Source organism: Arachis ipaensis, chromosome B01 (genome assembly GCF_000816755.2).
Source record: "Arachis ipaensis cultivar K30076 chromosome B01, Araip1.1, whole genome shotgun sequence".
Taxonomy (NCBI): domain Eukaryota; kingdom Viridiplantae; phylum Streptophyta; class Magnoliopsida; order Fabales; family Fabaceae; genus Arachis; species Arachis ipaensis.
Genome location: NC_029785.2, coordinates 110,321,071 through 110,343,133, shown reverse-complemented (window position 1 = coordinate 110,343,133; position 22,063 = coordinate 110,321,071). Strand labels below are relative to the sequence as shown.

General features: G+C 38.3%; 1 protein-coding gene across 3 annotated transcripts; it reads left to right on the top strand.

Annotated features, from left to right (window-relative positions):
• Window positions 13,583–19,129, top strand: LOC107633624 (protein NRT1/ PTR FAMILY 2.8). 3 transcript variants are annotated; one of them, XM_016337240.2, is made up of 6 exons: window positions 13,583–13,824; window positions 14,583–14,633; window positions 16,144–16,379; window positions 16,534–16,805; window positions 16,905–17,122; window positions 17,494–19,129. In XM_016337240.2, exons 4-6 carry the CDS (start codon window positions 16,691–16,693, stop codon window positions 18,967–18,969), a joined length of 1,809 nt encoding a protein of 602 aa, XP_016192726.1. In that variant the 5' UTR covers window positions 13,583–13,824; window positions 14,583–14,633; window positions 16,144–16,379; window positions 16,534–16,690; the 3' UTR covers window positions 18,970–19,129. The 3 variants fall into 3 exon arrangements, with proteins under 3 accessions (XP_016192726.1, XP_016192718.1, XP_020979118.1); XM_016337232.2 differs by having other exon boundaries at window positions 13,687–13,824; window positions 14,583–14,629; window positions 16,147–16,379; XM_021123459.1 differs by lacking the exon at window positions 16,144–16,379 and having other exon boundaries at window positions 13,687–13,824; window positions 14,583–14,629.

Below are 22,063 nucleotides of genomic sequence, written 5' to 3'. Positions count from 1 at the left end.
CTCTTGGCCTCGTACAGATGCACAGTCTAACCTATCGTCGCTACTGCCTGTGTTTTCACCGTCTCGAATTCAGCGGACCCAAGCTCGTCGTCATCGTCTCGGACCCGGCGAACTCAAGCTCGTCGCGGCTTATGTCGTCACTGTCTCATACTCGGCAGACTCAAGCTCGTCGCAGCCTTCCCTACGCTCGCTTTGCCAAAGGCAGAGGTAGACTGAACCAGCATCTAGTCCCTCGAGTGGTCATCGTCGTCGTCTTTTTGTCAGTTTGTCAGCTTTTTGCTTCTCAGCCTTCCCTCAGCTCGTCGTCGCCGACAGCAAAAATATACGTTAGCATCAGCTGGTCCCTGGGCTTTGTAAGGAGGAAAGAAATTAGAATAGGAAAGAATTAATCAATTATAGAGAAATTAGGAAGAATCATGAGGGAGAGAGATGATTTAATGGAAGGAATTTCAGAAAAGGAAATATATCTATTACTCAATTCATGGTTCCTCTAATAATAAATCAAATACTAATGAAATTATCCTAATTGGACCTTGGCCTATATTTTTCTCATTACATTATTTTCCTTAACGACATCCTTGCCATCAAGATTGTGGAAAAACAAATTCTAATATAAATCTGAAGGAAATTTTTTTAAATAAATATATTAATTACCGAAATATGCATCTACGAGCATTTTTACCGAAAAGCTTCACATCACTTATCTCGTTTCACGTATCTTGTTTACACTGTAAACGAGATAAGACTAAGAATAAATGCATCGTATATTTCGTTTACAATGTAAACGATATACATGTTAACTTTTATTTCGTTTACATTGTAAACGAGATAAGTGGGTAATTATAACGTTTATAGTGTAAACGAGATACGTTAAGACAAATTTTCAGCTACTATAAAAGGATGTGCAACTATTTGTATTCTTCACAAATATTTCACTACTTCTTTGCTATCTATTCCTTCCAAAAATAAGCCAAAATGTCTAGTAGTAATGGTTTCTTAGTTGTAAGTGTGTATCCCAATTGTCGTATGAGAAATAGTGATAATGGGATAATATTTGAGTGTGAAAATCCCATTATGTTGTGTACCCGGTCAGTAAGCTCATTGGTGGAATTGAAGAGACTGATATTGGGTAGCATCGGTGGAAGTGAAAAAAAAGAGATCGGAAGGGTGGGGTATAAGTTGCTAGCACCGATGGAAAATAGAATTTTTCGGTTCCATCCATTTTGCCTCTATGGCGACGAGCATGTGCGCCTGATGTTTGACATCCATGAGAAAATTATGGCGGAGCAAGTGATGGAGCTTTTTGCAGAGGTTGGCGATGTTGGTGGTGGTGGATCTAGGTCGTTGGACCTCGTTTAGGATGACCCACCTCTCGCACCACCACCGATTCATGTTGCCAGTCCAGTGAAAGACATGGAGGTCGACGGTGAGAACTTCGACGAGGAGTATATTGCGGATAGCAGCGAGAGCGGTCCCTCCGAGGATGATGATGAGGAAGAGTTTGTACCGGAGACCCCGGTTGAGGCATCACAAAGGTATCTTCTGCCTCTCTTGCATCCAATTCCGGCCTTATCATCTGTACCCAGTCACTATGGTACGTAGGATCTGGACGCGATGCACGAGAAAAACCCATTTTTTAACACGGGTGAGGAAGATTACAACTTGAATAGTGGGGTGGAGTTTAGGGTTGGCCACAAATTCAAAAGTAGAGATGCAGTAATACAGGGTGTTAACAATCACAGCATTCACAGAAGTGCTGAATATCGAGTGGTGGAGTCCGATCAATTAAAGTAACTGATCCAACTCCCAACGCTATCTGCAGACCCTCTGCTTATGCTGGTCCCTACTCTACTATGTCATCCCGATCAACCTGTGAACAATTGCAACATTAACCACCATGCAGTCAATCTGTATTAATAATATTAAGCGAAAAATAAAGACTAGTAAAACCAATTTAAACAGTTACCTTGCAACCATAGGGAACATGTGAATCTGTCGCTCAGGGAACGCCACATAGGGAACTGGTGCACGAATCCCCACACTTTCGTACAGTTGTACCAGCAAGTGCACTGGGTCATCCAAGTAATACCTGAGCGAGTCAGGGTCGATCCCACGAGGATTGTGGTTTGAAGCAAACTATGATTATCTTGCAGGTCTTAGTCAGGCGGATCAGAAGGTTGTTGGATATGGAGTGAAAAAAGTCTAATATAATAGGGTGTTAATACTTTATGAATTAAAGGCTATCAGTGATAGGAATATAGTTGTGGATTGGAGTTGTTTTGTCTTTCTGAATTAACTTTGGTATTGTTGTCTTCTCTGCTTGTGAGTGACTTCTTCTATGGTAGTCTGTATGTGATCAACGCCATGGGCCGTGGTCATTGATCTCCTCTGCTACAGATTAAACGCCATTGACCGTGGTCATCCAATCTGACAAAGGATGAAGCTCTAGTAGTTCATTCTCTTGGCGATCCTACTCAAAACGCCACAGACAAGGTCGAATCTTCCGGATCAGAGAAAGCTGCTTCTTTGGATTCTAGCCTATACTACGGAGACCCTAATCTCCTTGAAAATCAGCTGAACTAATGTCTCGAGAAGTCCCCAACGAAGTCGTGGATTAGCCGTCTGAGATATGTATAAACATAGCTGTTGGTTCGCGCTTTCCAGTCACGTATTCACACGAACCCAAGTAGACGCGGGTGTTTGTAAGGCACGTTTGTCTTAGTATAATAAATAGAGCTGATTGTCACTGATCATCCTATTCACCATGTTGAACAGCGAGTATACATCTTAGAAATAAATCAAACACGGATCGAAGAAGAAACAGTAATACTTTTATTAATTCATAGGACTCAGCAGGGCTCTTCCCCTCAACCTAGGAGGTTTAGAAACTCATACTGAAAGGAATACAAGGTAAAACTCTAAATAATGGTGAATGATAGGCGTCTCTCTTAGAGAGATGTAAAATAATTCTTAAATACTAAACAGATGACTAGTAAGGGTAAAACAGTCTATCTAGTGCTAAAATTCACTTATGGGGCCCACTTGGTGAGTGTTTGGGCTGAGCTTTGATGAGATCCACGTGCTATGAGGTTCCTAGGGTGTTGAACGCTGGCTAGGGGGTCCTCTCTGGGCGTTTGGATGTTGGATGCCTGGAAGGGGGCAGGTAGCTGGCGTTGGACGCCAGTTTTGGACGTTCTAATTCGAAGAAAAGTATAAATTATTATATATTTCTGGAAAGCTCTGGAAGTCAGCTTTCCATAGCCATTAAGAACACTCCATTTAGACTTCTATAGCTCCAGAAAAGCTCTTCCAAATGCAAGGAGGTTAGATTTGGACAGCATCTGCAGTGCTTTCTCTGTCTCTGAATCAGACTTTTGCTCCAACTCCTCAATTTCAGCCAGAAAATACCTGAAATTGCACAAAAATACAAAAACTCAGTAGAATCCAGAAATGTGAATTTAACACTAAAACCTATAAAAACTTAATAAAAACTAAATAAAATATACTAAAAACTATATGAAAATGATGGCAAAAAGCTTATAAAATATTCGCTCATCACAACACCAAACTTAAACTGTTGCTTGTCCCCAAACAACTAAAAACACAGTAGGATAAAAAGAAAATTAAGATACAATAAATTTCAAAGTTTTCAATGAAGCTTAGTTACAATTAGATGAGCGGGGCTTAATAGCTTTTTGCTTCTGAATAATTTTGGCATTTCACTATCCATTGAAACTTAGAATGGTTGGCATCTTTAGGAACTTAGAATCCAGATATTATTGACTCTCCTAGTTCAGTTCTTTTTTATTCTTGAACACAGCTTTTAGAGTCTTGGTCGTGCTCATAAGCACATTGTTTTCCAGTATTACCACCGGATATAATAATGCCACAGACACTTTAACTGGGTGAACCTTTTCAAATTGTGACTCAGCTTTACTTGAGTTCCCAAATAGAGGTGTCCAAAGTTCTTAAGCACACTCTTTTTGCTTTGGACCACGACTTTAACCGCTCAGTCTCAAGCTTTTCACTTGACACCTTCATGCCACAAGCACATGGTTAGGGACAGCTTGGTTGAGCCGCTTAGGCCAGGATTTTATTCCTTTAGACCCTCCTATCCATTAATGCTCAAAGGCTTGGATCCTTTTACTCTTCCCTTTTGGTTTAAAGGGTTATTAGCTTTTTGCTTTTGCCTTTTGGTTTAAAGAGCTATTGGCTTTTTCTGCTTTCTTTTTCTCTTTTTCTTTTCTCATTTTTTTTGCCACTTTTTCTCTTTTTTTTTTTTCACATGCAAGCTTTTTCTTTTACTTTTTGCTGTTTTTTCTTGCTTCAAAAATCAATTTATTGATTTTTCAAATTACCAATAATACTTTTCCTTTTTCCTTATTCTTTCAAGAGCCAACATTCTAAAATTTCAACTTCAAATATGCACTGTTTATTCATACATCCAGAAAATAAAAGTAATGCCACCACATCAACATAATTAAACTATTCTTATTTTAAACTTAAAATTTATGCATCTCTCAATTCTTTTCAATTAAAAATTTTTCTTTTAAGCAAGGTGAGAGATATATGGAACATTTTACAACTTTAAGACATCAATGCAAATGATCATGCAACTAGAACAGGAAAGCAAACAAAACATAACAGAAAACAGAAAAGGAAAAGAAATAAAAGAGAACGAGTCCACCTTTAATGGTGGCAGCTAATGCTCTTCCTTGAGGACCCAATGTGATGCTTGATCTTTTCAATATCACTCCTTTGCCTTTGTTGTTTTTCCCTCATAGCCCTTTGGTCTTCTCTTATGGCTCTTTGATCTTCTCTTATTTTATTGAGAGTGATGGAGTGCTCATGATGCTCCACCTTCAATTGCTCCATGTTAGTGCTCAATTCTCCAGGAAAAGTTTGCCATTAATCCCAATAGCTTTAGGGAGGAAAATACATCCCTTGAGGCATCTCAGGAATCTCATACTGAGGTGGCTGCACAGGCTCTTGTGCATACTCTCTGGTTTGCTCCATCCTTTTCTTAGTGATGGACTTATCCTCCCCAATGGAGATATCTCCTTCTATGATAATTTCAGTTGAATTGCATAGATGACAGATGAGGTATGGGAATGCCAACCTTGCATTGGTGTGAGGCTTCTCAGCTACCTTGTACAATTCTTGAAGAATCACCTCATGTACTTCTACCTCACTTTCAATCATGATGCAATGGATCATGATGGCTCTGTCAACAGTCACTTCTGACTGGTTGCTAGTGGGGATGATGGAACGTTGGATGAATTCCAACCGTTCTCTAGCTATGGGCTTTAGGTCAAGCCTTCTTAGTTGAATGGGCTTGCCTTGGGAATCCCTTTTCTACTGTGCTCCTTCCATACAGATATCTGAGAGCACTTGATCCAATCTCTGATCAAAGTTGACTCTCCTAGTGTAAGGATGAGGATTTCCTTGCATTAGAGGCAAGTTGAATACTAATCTCACACATTCCGGGCTGAAATCTAAGATTCTCTCTCGGACCATGGTGATCCAATTCCTTGGATTTGGGTTCACACTAGTGTCATGGTTTTTAATAACCCATGCATTAGCATAGAACTCTTGGCACCATTAAAATTCTAACATCTTGAATGGGATTGGTTAGGACTTCCCAACCTCTTCTCCGGATCTCTTTTCGAATTTCTGGATACTCATTCTTCTTGAGCATGAAAGGGACCTCAGGGATCACTTTCTTCTCTGCCACTACTTCATAGAAGTGGTCTTGATGGATTTTGGTGATGAATCTCTCCATCTCCCAAGATTCAGAGGGAGTGGCTACTGTCTTTTCTTTCCTCTTTCTAGAGGATTCTCCAACTTTGGGTGCCATGAATGCTAATGGAAAGAAAAAAAGCTATGCTTTTCCCACACCAAACTTAAAACATTGCTTGTCCTCGAGCAAAAATAAAGAAAAGAGAAGAATGGAGTAGAAGAAGAAGAAAATAGAAGGATATAGTGGGAGAGAGAGGGCTCGACCTTGTGGGTTTTATGAGTGTATGAGAGGCATGTGTATGAAGGGTATGAAGAGGGGTATTTATAGGAGTGGAGAATGGGTAGCTTTGGCCATAGGGTGGGTTTGGGATGCAAAATTCAATTTTGAAGTGGGCCGGGATTGGTGGGAGTTATGATGGATTTGGGAAAGTGAATGGATGTGATTAGGCTAGGGTTTATAGGGAAGTGTGTAAGTAAGTGGGGGTAGGTGAAGATGCTGTGGAACCCACAGGTCCTAAGAGGCTAGGGAATTCCAAATTCCCTGCTTCTCTGTATTGGCGTTTGAATGCCCAAGGGCTGCTTCCTGGCTGGCGTTCAACGCCAGCAATGCTGCCCATGAGGGGCGTTGAACGCCTAGCAGGGATACCCTGGCTGGCATTCAACTTTAACACTCCATTCAGAGTGTTCTGTTTTCACTACTGAAGAATTCTGTCTCTGTTCTGACTGCTGCACATGATTATGAACCTAAAAACAAAACTTTAAAGAAAAAAATAAAATTAAGAAATAGAAATAATTAATTAAGGTTGGGTTGCCTCCTAACAAGTAGGGGTGACAATGGGTAAGGTAGGGTAGGGTTTGGATCCAACCCTAACCCTACCCGCGGGTTGAGATTTTTATATAAACTCAACCCTACCCTACCCGCGGGTTGAGAATTTTCCAACCCTAACCCTACCTGCTCTTAACCCGCGGGTTGTAAAAGAGATACAATTTGATTATATAACTTTATGATAATTTAAAATATAACTAATTTTTATGTAAAAAAGAATATTGAATTATCAATTAATAATTTTCTTTTAGTGACTAAGAATATTTTACATTTAGTGAGAGGTATTTAATTCAACATCCACTTAAAACATATTTTTATATAAGTATATAACATATACATATATATAGAGTGCGGGTTGGTCGGGTAGGGTTGAGGCTCAACTCGCACCCTACCCGACCCGCATGAGAACCCTACCCGCACCCAACCCTACCTACAGCAGATTGGGTTGGCAACCCTACCCGACCGGATGGGGTCGGGTTGGGTACCTGCGGGTAGGGTACATATTGCCACCCCTACCAACAAGCGCTTCTTTAATGTCATTAGCTTGACGGATAACTCCTTTCAAGGAGGAAGATAGTCATAAAAGGATAAATCCTTACTCCTTACTGGGAGCTTCCTTCCTGTGCTCTCACAGAATAGCGTAATACGCTCAAGAGATAGGATCTTGTTCACTACCTGAGGCAGGGTTGGGCTTGCAGCAATATGCTGGTGTCCCTTTTTGTCACTTCTCTCTTCCATGGTGAATACCATGATGAGATAAATGAATACCACCATCTTCCATGGTAAAAATCCTTCTGTAGGAATATTTTTGTTTTTCCATCCCCTAGGTATCTTCCTTTTGGGGCCTTCCTCCTTTATGGATGGTGTACATCCTACACCAAACTTACGTTTGGTCTTAGGAGAGATTGAATTGGTTTCATCCAAGTGAGGAGGCTTGGATGCTGAATCCTTTATGCAAGTGCCTCCCTTGTTAAGGGGTAATGGAGGGTCAAGAACCTTGAACACCATCAATTCCTTATGCAAGGTAATCCTTGTTTCTTGTGCCTCTTAGATTCCCAGCTTCTCCATTACAGAGAGTGGCGTGAGGTTTATACTTGACCCTAGGTCACACAGAGCCTTCTCAAAGGTCATGGTGCCTATGGTGCAAAGTATTGAGTTCTTTGGAAAGCAATGGAGGTTCTTCCTCCACAGGCTTTGTACCAAACAATTTGGCATTCAGCTTCATAAGAGCTCCCTTGGTACCGAGCAACTTGCTCTTTCCTAGTGTCTTCATCCTCATCTGAGGATGAGTGTTCATCAAAACTTATGCACTGCAAAAGTGCATGCAAAGGAACCTCTATGGTTTTTACATGAGCATGGGCTTCCTTGAGTTCAGGGATAGAGGGTTCTTGAGTGGGATTTAAACACTCAGAGTGTGTGCTTTTACTGGTGTTCAACGCCAGCTCTGTTAGCTCTTTGGGAGTTGAACGCCCTTGCTGTGCACCCTTACTGGCATTAAATGCCAGTTCCTCTATCATTTTGGGTGTTGAACGCCCAGCAGGGATATCCTTGCTGGCGTTCAATGCCAGCTTCCCTGGCTGGTTGGGCGTTGAACGCCCAGTGAGAGATTTCTCACTGGTGTTCAGCACCAGACTCCAGAGTTCCTGGGTGTTTGGGCGTTGAACGCCCAGCCAGTGCTCCCTGGCTGGTGTTCAACGCCAGCACTGCTACCAGGATGGGCGTTGAACGCCCAGTGAGGGGTTCCTCACTGGCGTTCAGCGCCAGGCTTGCTGCCATTGTGGGCGTTGAACGCCCAGTGAAATTTTTTTTACTGGCATTCAATGCCTTCCCAATTTCTCCAGATTTAGCCTTAGCCTCAGTGGAAGGTGTCAGATTTAAACTTAAGCCAAGATCATATAGGGCTTTGTCAAAAATGATCTTTCCAGTAGTCTACAGGATCTAAAAGCTCCCTAGATCTGTCATCTTCCTTGGCAGCTCATGCTGAATTATGATACTGTACTTCTCAGTAGGTATCTCTATTTATTTCTCCTTAGGTCATTCTTTTCAAAAAGAATGTCTTTTAGACAAGCTATATAGGGGGTCCTTTTTCCCAATACCTCTGCAACAGAGATATTGACTTGTAGCTCCTTAAGGGCTGTTGGGAGATGGGCCAACTGCTCATCTGCCGGTTCTTTCTGCATGCCTAGAAAATGTGGCTCTTGAAGTTCTTTCACCTCTACAAGGGCGAGCTCTGTGATCATCATAGGCCCCTCTTGCATGCCCAGAGAAGAATCAACTTGAGGTTCCTTCTCGTTTGTAGGGGCGTGCTCAATGACAGTCTCAGGATTCTTCTGGTATGTGATTGCCTTCAGTCCCTCAGTAGCAAACTCCTAAGGTTCGGCCTCTTTAGTGAAGACTACTGTCTCACCTTCTTTCAAGGTCTCCTTTCCAGAGAGCATCATGCTTTTTGTGAGGGCCTTTTGGGGATGCACCTCCTCAAACAACTCAGTAAGAAGAATATTAACCTGCTCAGGTGTCCACCGGTCATGGGTGAGAATGTCTCCTTGAGGGTAGTTACCACTCATATCACTAGGAGCATTATAAACCTCAGCAGGGGGTGCAACTGCAGTCTCCATATTTAGAACTCATATCCTAACTGGAGTCTCCTCACAGGAGTATAAGTGCTGGTTATTAGCAGCTATCTCAATGAGCTTATCTACCTCTTCATATGTCTCTATAAAGAACAGAGGGCCGTTTGCAAAGTGATCTACTATCTTTCTGGCTATCTCAGAGATTGCTTCATAGAAGATCATTATCTTGCCCCCATCCTGAGAACATATGCGGAGGGCAATTTTTGAACATCAATTTGTACCTCTCCCAATCATCATGAAGAGACCCACTTTCCTTCTGCCCGAAGGTCTGAATATCTGTTATTAGCTTCGCTAGTCTATGTGAGGGAGAGAACTTGTTCAGGAAATTGTTAACAACCTTATCCTAAGTGTTCACAACTTCTTTAAGTTCCATGTGCCACCATTCATTTTCTTGAGCATTCAGATTAAATAGGAAGAGTTTTAGTCTGGGGACTTTAGGGTTCACTCAACTGGCCTCTACAGTGCCACAGAACTGCAGGAAGTCAGAGAGAAACTTGTTTGGATCTTCCTATGGAAGTCCATGAAACTGGAATTTTTGCCTTAATAGCAGGATCTGATATAGGCTGACCTTAAAGTCATATGGGTCAATAGGAATATTAAATAAATAAGAACCTTGAGGTCTCCTAATTTGAATATTCTCTTTTGGATCCATAGTAACTTCAGTGTTCCTGCATACATAAACAAGAAAAAAAAAGAAAGAAGAAGAATGTAAGCTCTATGTCAAAGAATAGAGAACTCCTTGTGAGAAGGAATTAAAAATTAATTATTGAAATTCGAAAAAGAAGAGAGAGAAATAGAAGAAGAATTTTTGAAAATAGGTCGTCCAAGTAATACCTGAGCGAGTCAGGGTTGATTCCACGAGGATTGTGGTTTGAAGAAAGGTATGGTTATCTTGCAGGTCTTAGTCAGGCGAATCAGAAGGTTGTTGGATATGGAGCAAAAAAGGTCTAACATAATAGGGTTCTAATACTTTATGAATTAAAGGGTATCAGTGATAGGAATATAGTTGAGGATTGGAGTTGTTTTGTCTTTCTGAATTAACTCTGGTATTGCTGTCTTCTCTGCTTGTGAGTGACTTCTTCTATGGCAAGCTGTATGTGATCAACACCATGGGCCGTGGTCATTGATCTCTTCTGCTACAGATTGAACGCCATTGGCCATGGTCATCCAATCTGACGAAGGGTGAAGCTCTAGCAGTTCATTCTCTTGGCGATCCTACTCGAAACGCCACAGACAAGGTCGAATCTTCCAGATCAGAGAAAGCTGCTTCTTTGGATTCTATCCTATACCACGGAGACTCGAATCTCCCCGAAAATTGGCTGAACTGATGTCTCGAGAAGTCCCCAACGAAGTTGTGGATTAGCCGTCTGAGATATGTATAAACATAGCTGTTGGTTCGCGCTTTCCAGTCACGTATTCACACGAACACAAGTAGACGCAGGTGTTTGTCAGGCACGTTCGTCTTAGTATGATGAACAGAGCTGATTGTCACTGATCATCCTATTCACCATGTTGAAGAGCGAGTATACATCTTAGAAATAAATCAAACACGGATCGAAGAAGAAACAGTAATACTTTTATTAATTCATAGGACTCAGCAAGGCTCCTCCCCTCAACCTAGGAGGTTTAGAAACTCATACTGAAAGGAATACAAGGTAAAACTCGAAATAATGGTGAATGATAGGTGTCTCTCTTAGAGAAATGTAAAATAAGTCTTAAATGCTAAACAGATGACTAGTAAAGGTAAAACAGTCTATCTAGTGCTAAAATTCACTTCTGGGGCGCACTTGGTGAGTGTTTGGGCTTAGATTTGATGAGATCCACGTGCTATGAGGATCCTAGGGCGTTGAACGCTGGTTAGGGGGTTCTCTCTGGGCGTTTGGACGCTAGACTCTGCTCTGTGGGCGCTGGACGCTTGGAAGGGGGCAGATAGCTGGCGTTGGACGCTAGTTTTGGGCCTTCAAATCCGAAGCAAAGTATAGACTATTATATATTTCTGGAAAGATCTAGAAGTCAGCTTTCCATAGCCGTTGAAAGCGCTCCATTTGAACTTTTGTAACTCCAAAAAATCTCTTCCAAATGCAAGGAGGTCATATCCGGACAGCATCTGCAGTGCTTTCTCTGCCTCTGAATCAGACTTTTGCTCCAGCTCCTCAATTTCAGCTAGAAAATACCTGAAATTGTAGAAAAATACAAAAACTCCTAGTAGAATCCAAAAATGTAAATTTAACACTAAAACCTATAAAAACTTAATAAAAACTAAATAAAACGTACTAAAAATTATATGAAAATGATGTCAAAAAGCGTATAAAATATCTGCTCATCAGGAACCTCTGATATATCCAAGAAACCAGCAGCGGATTCCACCCAGTAATGTCTGTGGTCGAGCGGTGGGTCGATAAGAATAGTGAGTGGTATGTCCATGCTAACACCGCAGATCCCCATGACTGAATGCGGCACCTCGCAAAGTCGTCCAGTAGTGGGAGCCACCAGAGATGAACCTGATTATTGGACTTATTACTCATCAGGTAACCTCCGATTATCAACAATATGTAGCACCTCGCATACTGTCGGAGGGTAGCTGGGTCATCAGTATCGAGCGGCATCTGTTGGACACGATCCCAAAGCCATGTCAGCTTCAGGGAGAAGGACTTCTTCCTCTGTGCTCCTTGCTGCTGGACTGGAGGAGGCCTAGCTCCGAGTAGCCTCTCAACTAACTCCCAGGCTCCGGTACCGTATCACATGTAAAAGTCACGAAAGCAACCACCCACAGGCTCTCCATTAGCACGAAGTCCGAGGTGGTATGCGACATCCTGTAGGGTGATCGTGCACTCACCCCACGGCATGTGGAAGGTGTGAGTCTCTAGGCGCCAACGCTCGACGAATGTCGTGATCAAGGAGTTGTCGAACACAAAATCCCTAAGCAGCAACGCATTACCGAACCCGGCCTCCCTCAGGTACGGGACAATAGCGACTGGTGCTGGATGTATGTGACTCACTCTCCTCAAAAGAAGTAGGCGAGATCTCTAGTAAACAATAAGAATACCGAATTAGGAATTAATTTAGCTTATAAGTAAACTATTCAAGCAAACGAGTACAAACACTTAAATTATGAATTTATTTGCATAAAAAAGTTTACTTGAATAATAAAAATGTTTAGAAAAATAATTAGCTTTAACGTCTGTGTAATATAATGCAAATAAAAATGTCTCCTAAGATAATTAATGACTACACTAATAAACATCTATTTTAATTAATTTAAATAAAATTATTTAAAAAAATAGTAAATAACGAAATTCATTTCACAACTCCTATATATGGCAGATTAAGTGAAAACATTTACTTACTAAGCAACAAGTACATCTATATAGATTACTTAATCTAAGTAATAACAAAACACGAGAACAAACAATTTACTTAGATATTTAGTAAATACAACTATAAATATTTTGCTATATCATTAGGTTTATTATAAATTGTTAATACCCTAAATTAATAACTACATTAATGGACATATGCTTAACAATAACATAGCATACTAGAATTTAAACATAACATCATATTAATATATTTAAACAAATCCTAACCTTAGTTAATAACTTTAATTAATAACTAAATCAATAACATCCAATTTAACTTGTACCTAATATCATATCCTATTTCGTTACATGACATATGTATAAATATGATACGATCACGTCTCCTTCAACCTTATTTCGTTTACAGTAACGAGATAAGTGATGTGATGTTTTTTTTTGATAAAAACTTCGTAAATGCATATTTCAGTAATTAATATATTTATTTTATTTATTTAAAAAAAATCCAAATCCTAAGATATAAATGCCCGTTACAAATAATAAAAGTAACAATTAATAATATGTTTTATCTATTTTATTATCTCCTATCCAACTTAAAAAAAATTCCTCCAGGATCCTATTGTTTATAACTAAACCTTAAGACATAATACATATGCTTGTTTTTATGAATGATTTCTGACTGGACTTGGTATTGAAAGCCCAACCAGTAAAGGCCCAACTCAAGATTAGGGGTCATCAGTCTTCCATCACTTTCCAGAATCTTCAGCCAGCCACCCCCCATTTCTCCTCTCTCTCTCTCTCTTACCTGCTACAGTGCTACTGTTCTTTCTAGTGGCTCTGTCCACATCAGTGGCATCTATGCACGACTCTGTTGCCTCTCTTCTCTAAATCATGTGTGGTCTCCTTCATCGGCAGTGACCTTATGCTGCTCCGCCGTATTAAGACCTCCTCCGCCATGACGTACGTGAGCGCCACCTTCTCTGTTCGCATCTCATCCTTGCCGTCCCAAGGTAAGACTGCCGCTATGAGTGGTGGTGGCTTGGCCACGATCGGGCAGACGCGACGTAAACCTCCGCCACTTGTTCGAAGATCTCCGGCGCCGTTACCTCTGCTCTGATCTGCGTCCTGCACCTTCCTCTTCGCGACGGCGCCGCCCTCGGCGCCGCTGTTGGTTGTGCGTCGCGCGCCACCGTCGCGTGGACTGATTCTGCCTCCATGGACGTCATCGGCTTCCTCCAATTGCAGATATAGAATGTCTATGTCTTGTTTTGTGGGTGTGTTGCTGGTTTTGTAAATTGAGAACGCTTTGGAGGTAATAAATCTGGATCTGTGAGCAATGGATTTAGTATGAAAATTATTTTCTGTTCTGGGGGTGTTCGAGAAATCTAATTTTGAATTTTCTGAAAATTTTCTTGGTGATTCTGGTGCTGGAATTTCTGATGTATCACAATCTGTTTTTGAATGTTTTGCAATTTCTTGATCTGGTTTCCTTGGATGCCTTGATTTTGTTGCTGAATATGAAACAGTAGGGCTCTGTTGATGCATTTTTGTTTGAATGTGAGCTTGAAATTCTGGATTTGGATGCCCTTCCTCTTCAAACTTGATTTCACGGATCCTTGCAAGCTTCAGCCAAACATCTAAAGAGAATTGTAATTTTTTCCAAAAATTTCTCTATGAATATAAATTTTCAAACCATTGATAAAATAAGGAATTAAAATTTCAGAATCCTTCACAGCAACACTGTTAGCATAAGTCAGAAAATCCTCATAATATTCACTAACAGTACCGGATTGATTTCTAATTGAGTCCGGCAAACCACCATAAAAATGGAGAATGGTGGCCAATGAAAGCACCATTGTAAGGAGGAAAGAAATTAGAATAGGAAGAGAGAAATTAGGAAGAATCATGAGGGAGAGAGATAATTCCATGGAAGGAATTTCAGAAAAGGAAATATATTCATTACTCAATTCATGGTTCCTCTATTACATTTCTACTATATCTATTTATAATAAATCAAATACTAATGAAACTATCCTAATTGGGCCTTGGCCTATATTTTCCTCATTACAGGCTCCTCGCTGGTTTCGTCGCTAAGTCGCCGTCAATCGTGGTAGCTGGTGAGTCTCTGCACTCCCCTCTTCTATCCTTTTCAATTTTTCCTTTTCTCGTCCCTATCAATTTTGTTGAACCATCTTTTATTGATGTGAATTTGTTGCTGTATTGAGCTAAATTTATTGTTGCTGTTGAGTTTAATTTGTTGCTGTAAATCATCTTTTGAGCTATACTTTTTGTTCTTGAAAATTACCAGCGAGTTGAATTTGTTGCTGAGCTAAAGTTTTTGTTGTTGAAAATGGTCAGTAAGTTGAATTTGTTAGTGGGTCAGGCTTGCTCTTCCAATTGGTGTTCTCTACAAAAATGTTCCTCCTAGACTGTAGGATGGCTTTACTGCTACACCAACACCATGTGTTGGTCTTCTACATTTTTCTTTTTCTTTCAATTAATTTAATATTTAATTTTTTTATAATTTTATTTAAGAGAAAAGGATAAATAGGTCCCTGACTTTTTGTTCCGCGGACATTTTCGTTCCTGACCATTGAAAAAGTTAAGTCTCTGACCTTCACAAAACTTGGACGGATCAGTCCCTGACGGAAATATTTGGACGGATCAGTCCCTGACAGAGGCATTTGGACGGAGGGACTGATTCGTCCAAGTTTTGTGAAGGTCAGGGACTTAAAAGTATTTTTCAATGGTCATGAACTAAAATGTCCGCAGGACAAAAGGTCAGGGACCTATTTGTCCTTTTCTCTTTATTTAATTATGACTGGACCAACCGGATGAATTAGTAACCCACAAGATGAACCAATAATCCGGTGACCTAGTCGTTTGACCGGGTTGATTACCGGTTCGGTTTTGATAACTATGCATTATTGCATGAGGCCATGAGCCATTCATTCATTCATCATATGGCGGGATTGTTCTATTTTCCATTTTTCTACCCCGGTTGTTTTGAATTATTAAATTAAAGGAAATATTTTGATAATTGCTATTTCTTTTGCGTTTTAAATAATTATTTTAATTTTAAAAGATTTTATTTTTGATAAAAATATCTTTTGTCAAATTAAAATCATTTTTAGAAATTTAAAATAACTTTTTAAGACTGTTTTATAGAAAGTAAGTTTTTTTTGAAGTAAAATAGTAGTTTACTCGGTGTTGAACTGTCGATAAATTGCTATTTGTAATGTACTAGGGTCTAGGGATGTTCCTGTTTTCACTGCTTGGATCCATGAGAAAGTTTGTTTTTGACAGTGATATAGTAGCTAAGGATGCTCCTATCTTCACTCTTATTGTATTGAGTATTGAGTATTGACCCATCCCAAACTGTGCTTTCCGGCGCAAAATATCAAGCTTATAATTCATCACATGTTAAAAACAAAATTAACATAAAAGGCCACGTGACATTTCTAATCTATCTTCGTCCTAGTGTTTCATTGATTTACTTCTAGTAATCTCAATTAAAATATTTGATAAAAAATATTATGCATATCGCAATCAAACTTTTGATTTTAAAATTCTAAAATAAACCTTAAACCATTTAATTATTAACTAATACCATACAAATCCGTGATCTAAGCAGAGCAGTCACATTCACCGCACATCATAAACCCAGAGGTGCACGCTGTCCGTGGTTAGTCATCATCCGCCGCCGTTCATCTGCGCCACCTTCCTCCTCGGCTCTCATCCTTGAAGCTGCCTTCCTCTTCCTCGGCGGTCATTAACAACGCCTACCTTCCTCTTCCTAGGCGCTCATCTTCGTCGCCGCCTTCATCCTCCTCGTCGCCATTCGTCAGGGCCGAAAACATACCTAAGGTTTGGATGGGTCTCTGTTCATAGTGTGCACATAGTATTTTTATATTTTAATTAGTTTCTAAATAAAATCAAGTGAATGAACAATCTTGATTTTTCAAACCCTAGCCACCTTTAGTCACCAAAAAAACCCTAACCACCTTTGACGTTTTTGCAGGCAAATTCGTGGATTTGTTTGAGGACTGGAAGCTAAAAGTGCTCACAAAATTTTGACGTGGCATTATGAGACTACATATAAATAGACAAAGAATAACATAATAGACTGTGTCTGTGAAAGAGATGAACTGAGTTAGAACCATAACTCAAGGAAGGACATGGAGAATGCAACAACCAATTCTCCATGTGAAGAGGAACCAAAACAAGATGAGCTTGCATCTGCACCACAGGCACAAGAAGCAGGAGGATGGAGATCAGTCTACTACATTATTGGTAAAAAAAACAAAAGAGAAAGAACGATTTTTCTATAATATTAATTAGCAAAAACCCTAATTTTTTTATAATTTTGTTGCTTAATTTGGGTTTTTGTAGGTAACGAGTCGTTCGAAAAATTGGCATCAATGAGTTTGATATCGAATCTGACGATATACCTGCTAACGAGGTACAATTTGAGTGCGATATTTGTGGTGAATGTGGTTCAAATTTGGAATGGATCATCCAATGTTGCATCCATAATCGGTGCTTTCATTTCTGATACTTATTTGGGAAGGTTTCGCACCCTCTTATTTGGCTCCATTGCATCACTTCTGGTAAGCAAATCAATCATCACATCAATGTCACAATTACCAGGATAACGTTTCATTTCATTATTAAATATATTTCCCCCTTTTGGTAGTGTAACATTAACAAATTAGGGTTTATGTCAAGGAAATGAACTTTAAGTTGAAATAAGTTAAAACCCAAGAGATATATTTTGATGGAATAAATTATCATTTCTGACCATAAAAAATATCCATTGCTTATAATTTTGACTTTGATATAGTTTTATCGAATATTAATGTTAGTTTATATCGTCTGTGCTTAAATTCTTAATGATGAGAAATGATCATTTATTCTATTGTGAAATTGTTAAATGTTTTATTGGTTGAGTTATTAACATGGGGTAGAACATGAATTACAGGGTATATTGACAATGACCCTAACAGCAGGTATACATCAATTGAGGCCTGCAAACTGCACTGATAGGCCACATTGCCAGTGGCCACAACCGTGGCAGCTTGGTATACTCTTTTTCGCCCTCGCCATGTTATCTGTTGGCGCAGGTGGAATTAGGCCGTGCAACATTGCATTTGGCGTTGACCAATTCAATACCCAAACAGAGAAAGGCAGGGCACAATTGGAAAGCTTTTTCAATTGGTGGTACTTCACCTTCACCATTGCACTTCTGATCGCGCTAACTGGCGTTGTCTACGTTCAAACCAATGTTAGCTGGGCCTTAGGATTCACCATTCCAACACTCTGCCTTGCTTTCTCAATAGCAATCTTCTTAATCGGTCAGCACACTTACATTCGAAAGAAGCCTCAGGGGAGTGTCTTCTCTGATATGGCAAAGGTGATCACTGCAGTGTGTCGAAAGTGCAAGCTTAAGACCTCTGATAGAACACGTTACTATGATCCTGGTCCATCAGAATTGGACCACAACAATGTTAGGCTTGTTCGTACAGATAGGTTCAAATTTCTTGAGAAGGCGGCTATAATTTCTGATCCTAGTGAGTTGAATGAACAATTCAAACCGAAAAATGTTTGGAGGCTTTGTAGCTTGCAGCAAGTTGAAGAATTAAAATGCTTATTGGGAATTCTACCAGTTTGGGTGACAGGAATCTGTTGCTTCATTGTAATGGATCAGCAGAACACATTTGGTGTTCTTCAAGTTATTCAAACAAACAGATCAATTGGGAAACATTTCAAAGTTCCACCAGGTTGGATGAACTTGGTCTCAATGGTAGCACTTTCAATTTGGATCTTCATCTATGAATGCATCTACATTCGAGTGACAAAGAAAATTAACAAAAAGGCTACTCGGTTAAGCATGAGCCTAAGAATCAGAATTGGGATTCTTTTGTCAATTTTGTGCATGCTTGTGGCCGCGATTGTTGAGCAGAAGCGCCGCGACTCAGCTTTGAGAGCAAAATCGTTTGCTTCGCCGATGAGCTTCGCAGTGCTGCTGCCACAGTTTGCACTGTCGGGTCTCAATGAAGCCTTCGCTGCCGTGTCCATAATGGAATTCTTCACCACGGAGATGCCCGAGAGCATGAGGACTGTGGCTGGTGCTGTTTTCTTTCTGAGCTTGTCAGTTGCAAACTACTTAGGATCATTGATTGTGAACATTATCCATAAAGCTACATCACATGGTGGGAGAAATTCATGGCTTGGTGGACATGATTTGAATGACAATAAGCTTGATTACTACTATTATCTAATTGCTGCACTTGGTGTTTTGAATTTTGTTTACTTCAATTTCTTTGCTAGCCATTTCTTGGGTAAAAAACCTAGCAATGATACAAAAAAGGTGAAGCCAAAGAATTCAATACCAAACCAGCAGAATGGAGAGCCACCTCAAGAGAAGGTATTTGACATAACAATTGATCCAAGATGAAAGAGGGAACATGATCATGCTAATTTGATACATTTTATTTTATTGTTGTTTAGTTTAGGTGTGACTGTAACAATCTTTTTTGTCTTGAACACTGTATTGTGCTAATTTGGTGTGGTATATTGCAGATCATAATTTAGATTTAGATATCAAGTTTGATGAACTAGCCTTCACCAGTGATTGTAGTTGGTTACATTACTTTCTCACACACAATTTTAAACTGTTCACTTACTAATTTTCATATTACATAAATTTGTATGTTTAAATCAAGGTAAAAACTGACAATTTTTTGTGCCAACAGAATTTTTATGCACATGCCTCGGTTTTATTTTCTGGTTTCATATCTTCTGTAGTGATATAATTCTCACTATCTTTCTTTCCTACCTTTTCTTTCTTTCCTCTAAAATAATAAAACATCAAGATTTTTCTGTGCATAAAAAAAAAAAACATGCAATATGTTAAATATCATCAGCATGAGCATTAGTGCAGACTGCAGAGATTATTCTAAATTAAAGAGAAAAGATTATTAAGTTTCTGAAAAATTCTGTTCAACTCTGACCCGTAAGTATGTGTCTCCAGAGTTTTGGAATCAATAACTTCCTTGCAAAAATCTAATATAAAAAATTGATGATATCTATACAAAAACCAACTCACTCTCCAACTGACTAATTTTATGCACTACTAGATAGATTAGATGAGATTCACACTTGAGACCAGTGTGAACAAAGAAACAAATAGATGTGATATTCACACACATTTTTGCACATATTTTGTCATTTATGAGCAGACTTATCTATAGAGACACCGCAAAACAAAACAAAACAGAGAAAAAAAAATACAAGAAAGAAAGAAAATTGAGTGAGAAATCCAAATTTTTATTTTTATTTCTTTAGTTTTATGATTAAATTATCTACTATTAAATTTAGTTTTTTTTTTTCTTTTTATAAATTTATGAGCACTTCAATGTATGAAACAAATAATTTCTTGGTTTAAAATGAGAATAAAAATGCACTTTTTAATTTGTATGTGATTTTAGATTTGATAATTTTCAGAAAAATAATGTAATATCGTTATTTATTGAGATATGATGCCCATAATTCATCTTTTGCGAATTGTATTCTTAAAAAAAAATACAATTTACTCTCCGAAATAAATTCGATTTTTGACAAATTCTATTTTTAAAAAAAAAAAGATGCGAATTCTCTTTTCGAAAATAAAAAATATTGTAATTCATCATTTTGCTTTTCGAAAATTAATTAAAAATTATAATCTTTTTTCAAAAAAATTTGTTTGTCTCTACATTTTCTGTAAATCACTAATAATCTCCATTTTTGAGAAATTTTGCCTTCCAACAAATCATATAAAAATGTTTTAACCTCAAAATTGAACATTTGATTAAGAGAGTATGAGAAAATTTCGCTATCTTCGTTATTTTGGTCACATAAGGTTGCGTTTGCACTTTGGAGAGCATAACTAATCAATAACATGAGGCAAGTAGCAGTAGAAGACATGGAGATGGATCAATCATTGATTAGAGCAATGCTAGTTAGTGCACTGACACATCAAAGCCTCCAACTTTGAACGTTGAGTCTCTTCACACAATTGAAGTTAGTATCAAAATTGTTGTTGAATTACGTATACTTATTTATTGCCACACTGATACCGCAGATGCTCCTACACATATGAATATTCTACATCTCTACTACCCGTGTTTATTTGTCTTTTTCTTTATGATAAGTATTATTTGATTGTTGAGTTCCGTTACACATTCAAACAATTTTACATTTACGCGGTAGAGTTTTGTATTTGTCTTTTTTTTTTCTTTTTCTTTTTCTTCTTCTTCTCTCTTTTTTTTTATTATTGTCATGGTCATCACCCACGTACCACCACATCTATCTCCTCCTCCTCCTTCTCTTCCTCCTCTTCTTGTTTCTTTTTTATTTGAATTTTTTTGATCTCCTCTTTTCTTTTCTTCTTTCTCCTCCATCATTATTATTGTCATCAACAATACCATTTTGCTAACATCTTTATTGATTATGATTCTATATGGTGATCGAATGAATCGAAAATATTATCAAAACGAAATCATTGTATAATACCAAATGAACCCAAAATGGTCCATTATATAAATTCGAATTCAGAAATATCTGTGTCTCGAATGAACCGAAAATATTATCAAAACGAAACCATTGTATAATACCAAATCAACCGAAAATTGTCAATTATATAAATTCGAATTCAGAAACACTTGCGTCTCGAATGAACCGAAAATTAGCTCAAAACGAAATTATTGTATAATACCAAATAAACCGAAAATTATCTATTATATAAATTCGAATTCGATAATAACGATAACGACGACACGTATTAGAAAAGACCATGACGATAAGGATGATGATGATGATGATGGAGGAGAAGGATGAAAAAGAAGGAGGAGACGAAATTCCAATAAGAGGAGGAGGAAGAGAAAGAGGTGTTATTGGTGACGACGATCACAAAATTAAAAAATAATGAAAAAAGGAGAAGACATAGTATTCAGAGTGAAGGAAAAAAAGGATGAGAAAAAGAAGCCCAAAAAAAAGGGAAGAAAACGAAAAAAAAAAAAAGCATAACTCAAATCAACTTAAATGTAAAATTGTTTAAATGTGGAGAATTATTCTACTCGAGAAATGCTAGGTAAACAATGATTATTTTGAACAACATAAATAACCACCAATCAAATAAAAATACACTACACTCTAATTTAATGCTACTAATTAAATTTACTCTTTTAACCCTATTAATTTACATTATTTACATATTATTTAAAAATATTATTGGTTACCTATACTTTTCCTACTCTTAATTATTTCATCGGCATTGATTGATCAAGTTTTGTTCTCCTAACTGCTGTAATAATCTCAAAGTTGATCTTTATTATTTTAAAAGCGAATACAAGTGAAAATAAATAGGGCCCATTCAAGTTTTGACTTTGAGTTGTCAGAATAAGATTTGGATTAAATTTTAAGTTCTTTTTTAATATTTAAAATATTATTCTTTTGTTTCCAAAATTTTATTTTGTCTTATTATTTTATTAAAGTTAAAATATTTTTTTTAA

Excerpts from the sequence above, each read along its gene's own strand:
- LOC107633624 (XM_016337240.2), top strand. The coding sequence starts at position 16,691 with ATGGAGAATGCAACAACCAATTCTCCATGTGAAGAGGAACCAAAACAA. Across the intron at positions 16,806-16,904 it reads ATCAGTCTACTACATTATTG|GTAACGAGTCGTTCGAAAAA; the intron begins GTAAAAAAAACA and ends GGGTTTTTGTAG. Across the intron at positions 17,123-17,493 it reads GCTCCATTGCATCACTTCTG|GGTATATTGACAATGACCCT; the intron begins GTAAGCAAATCA and ends CATGAATTACAG.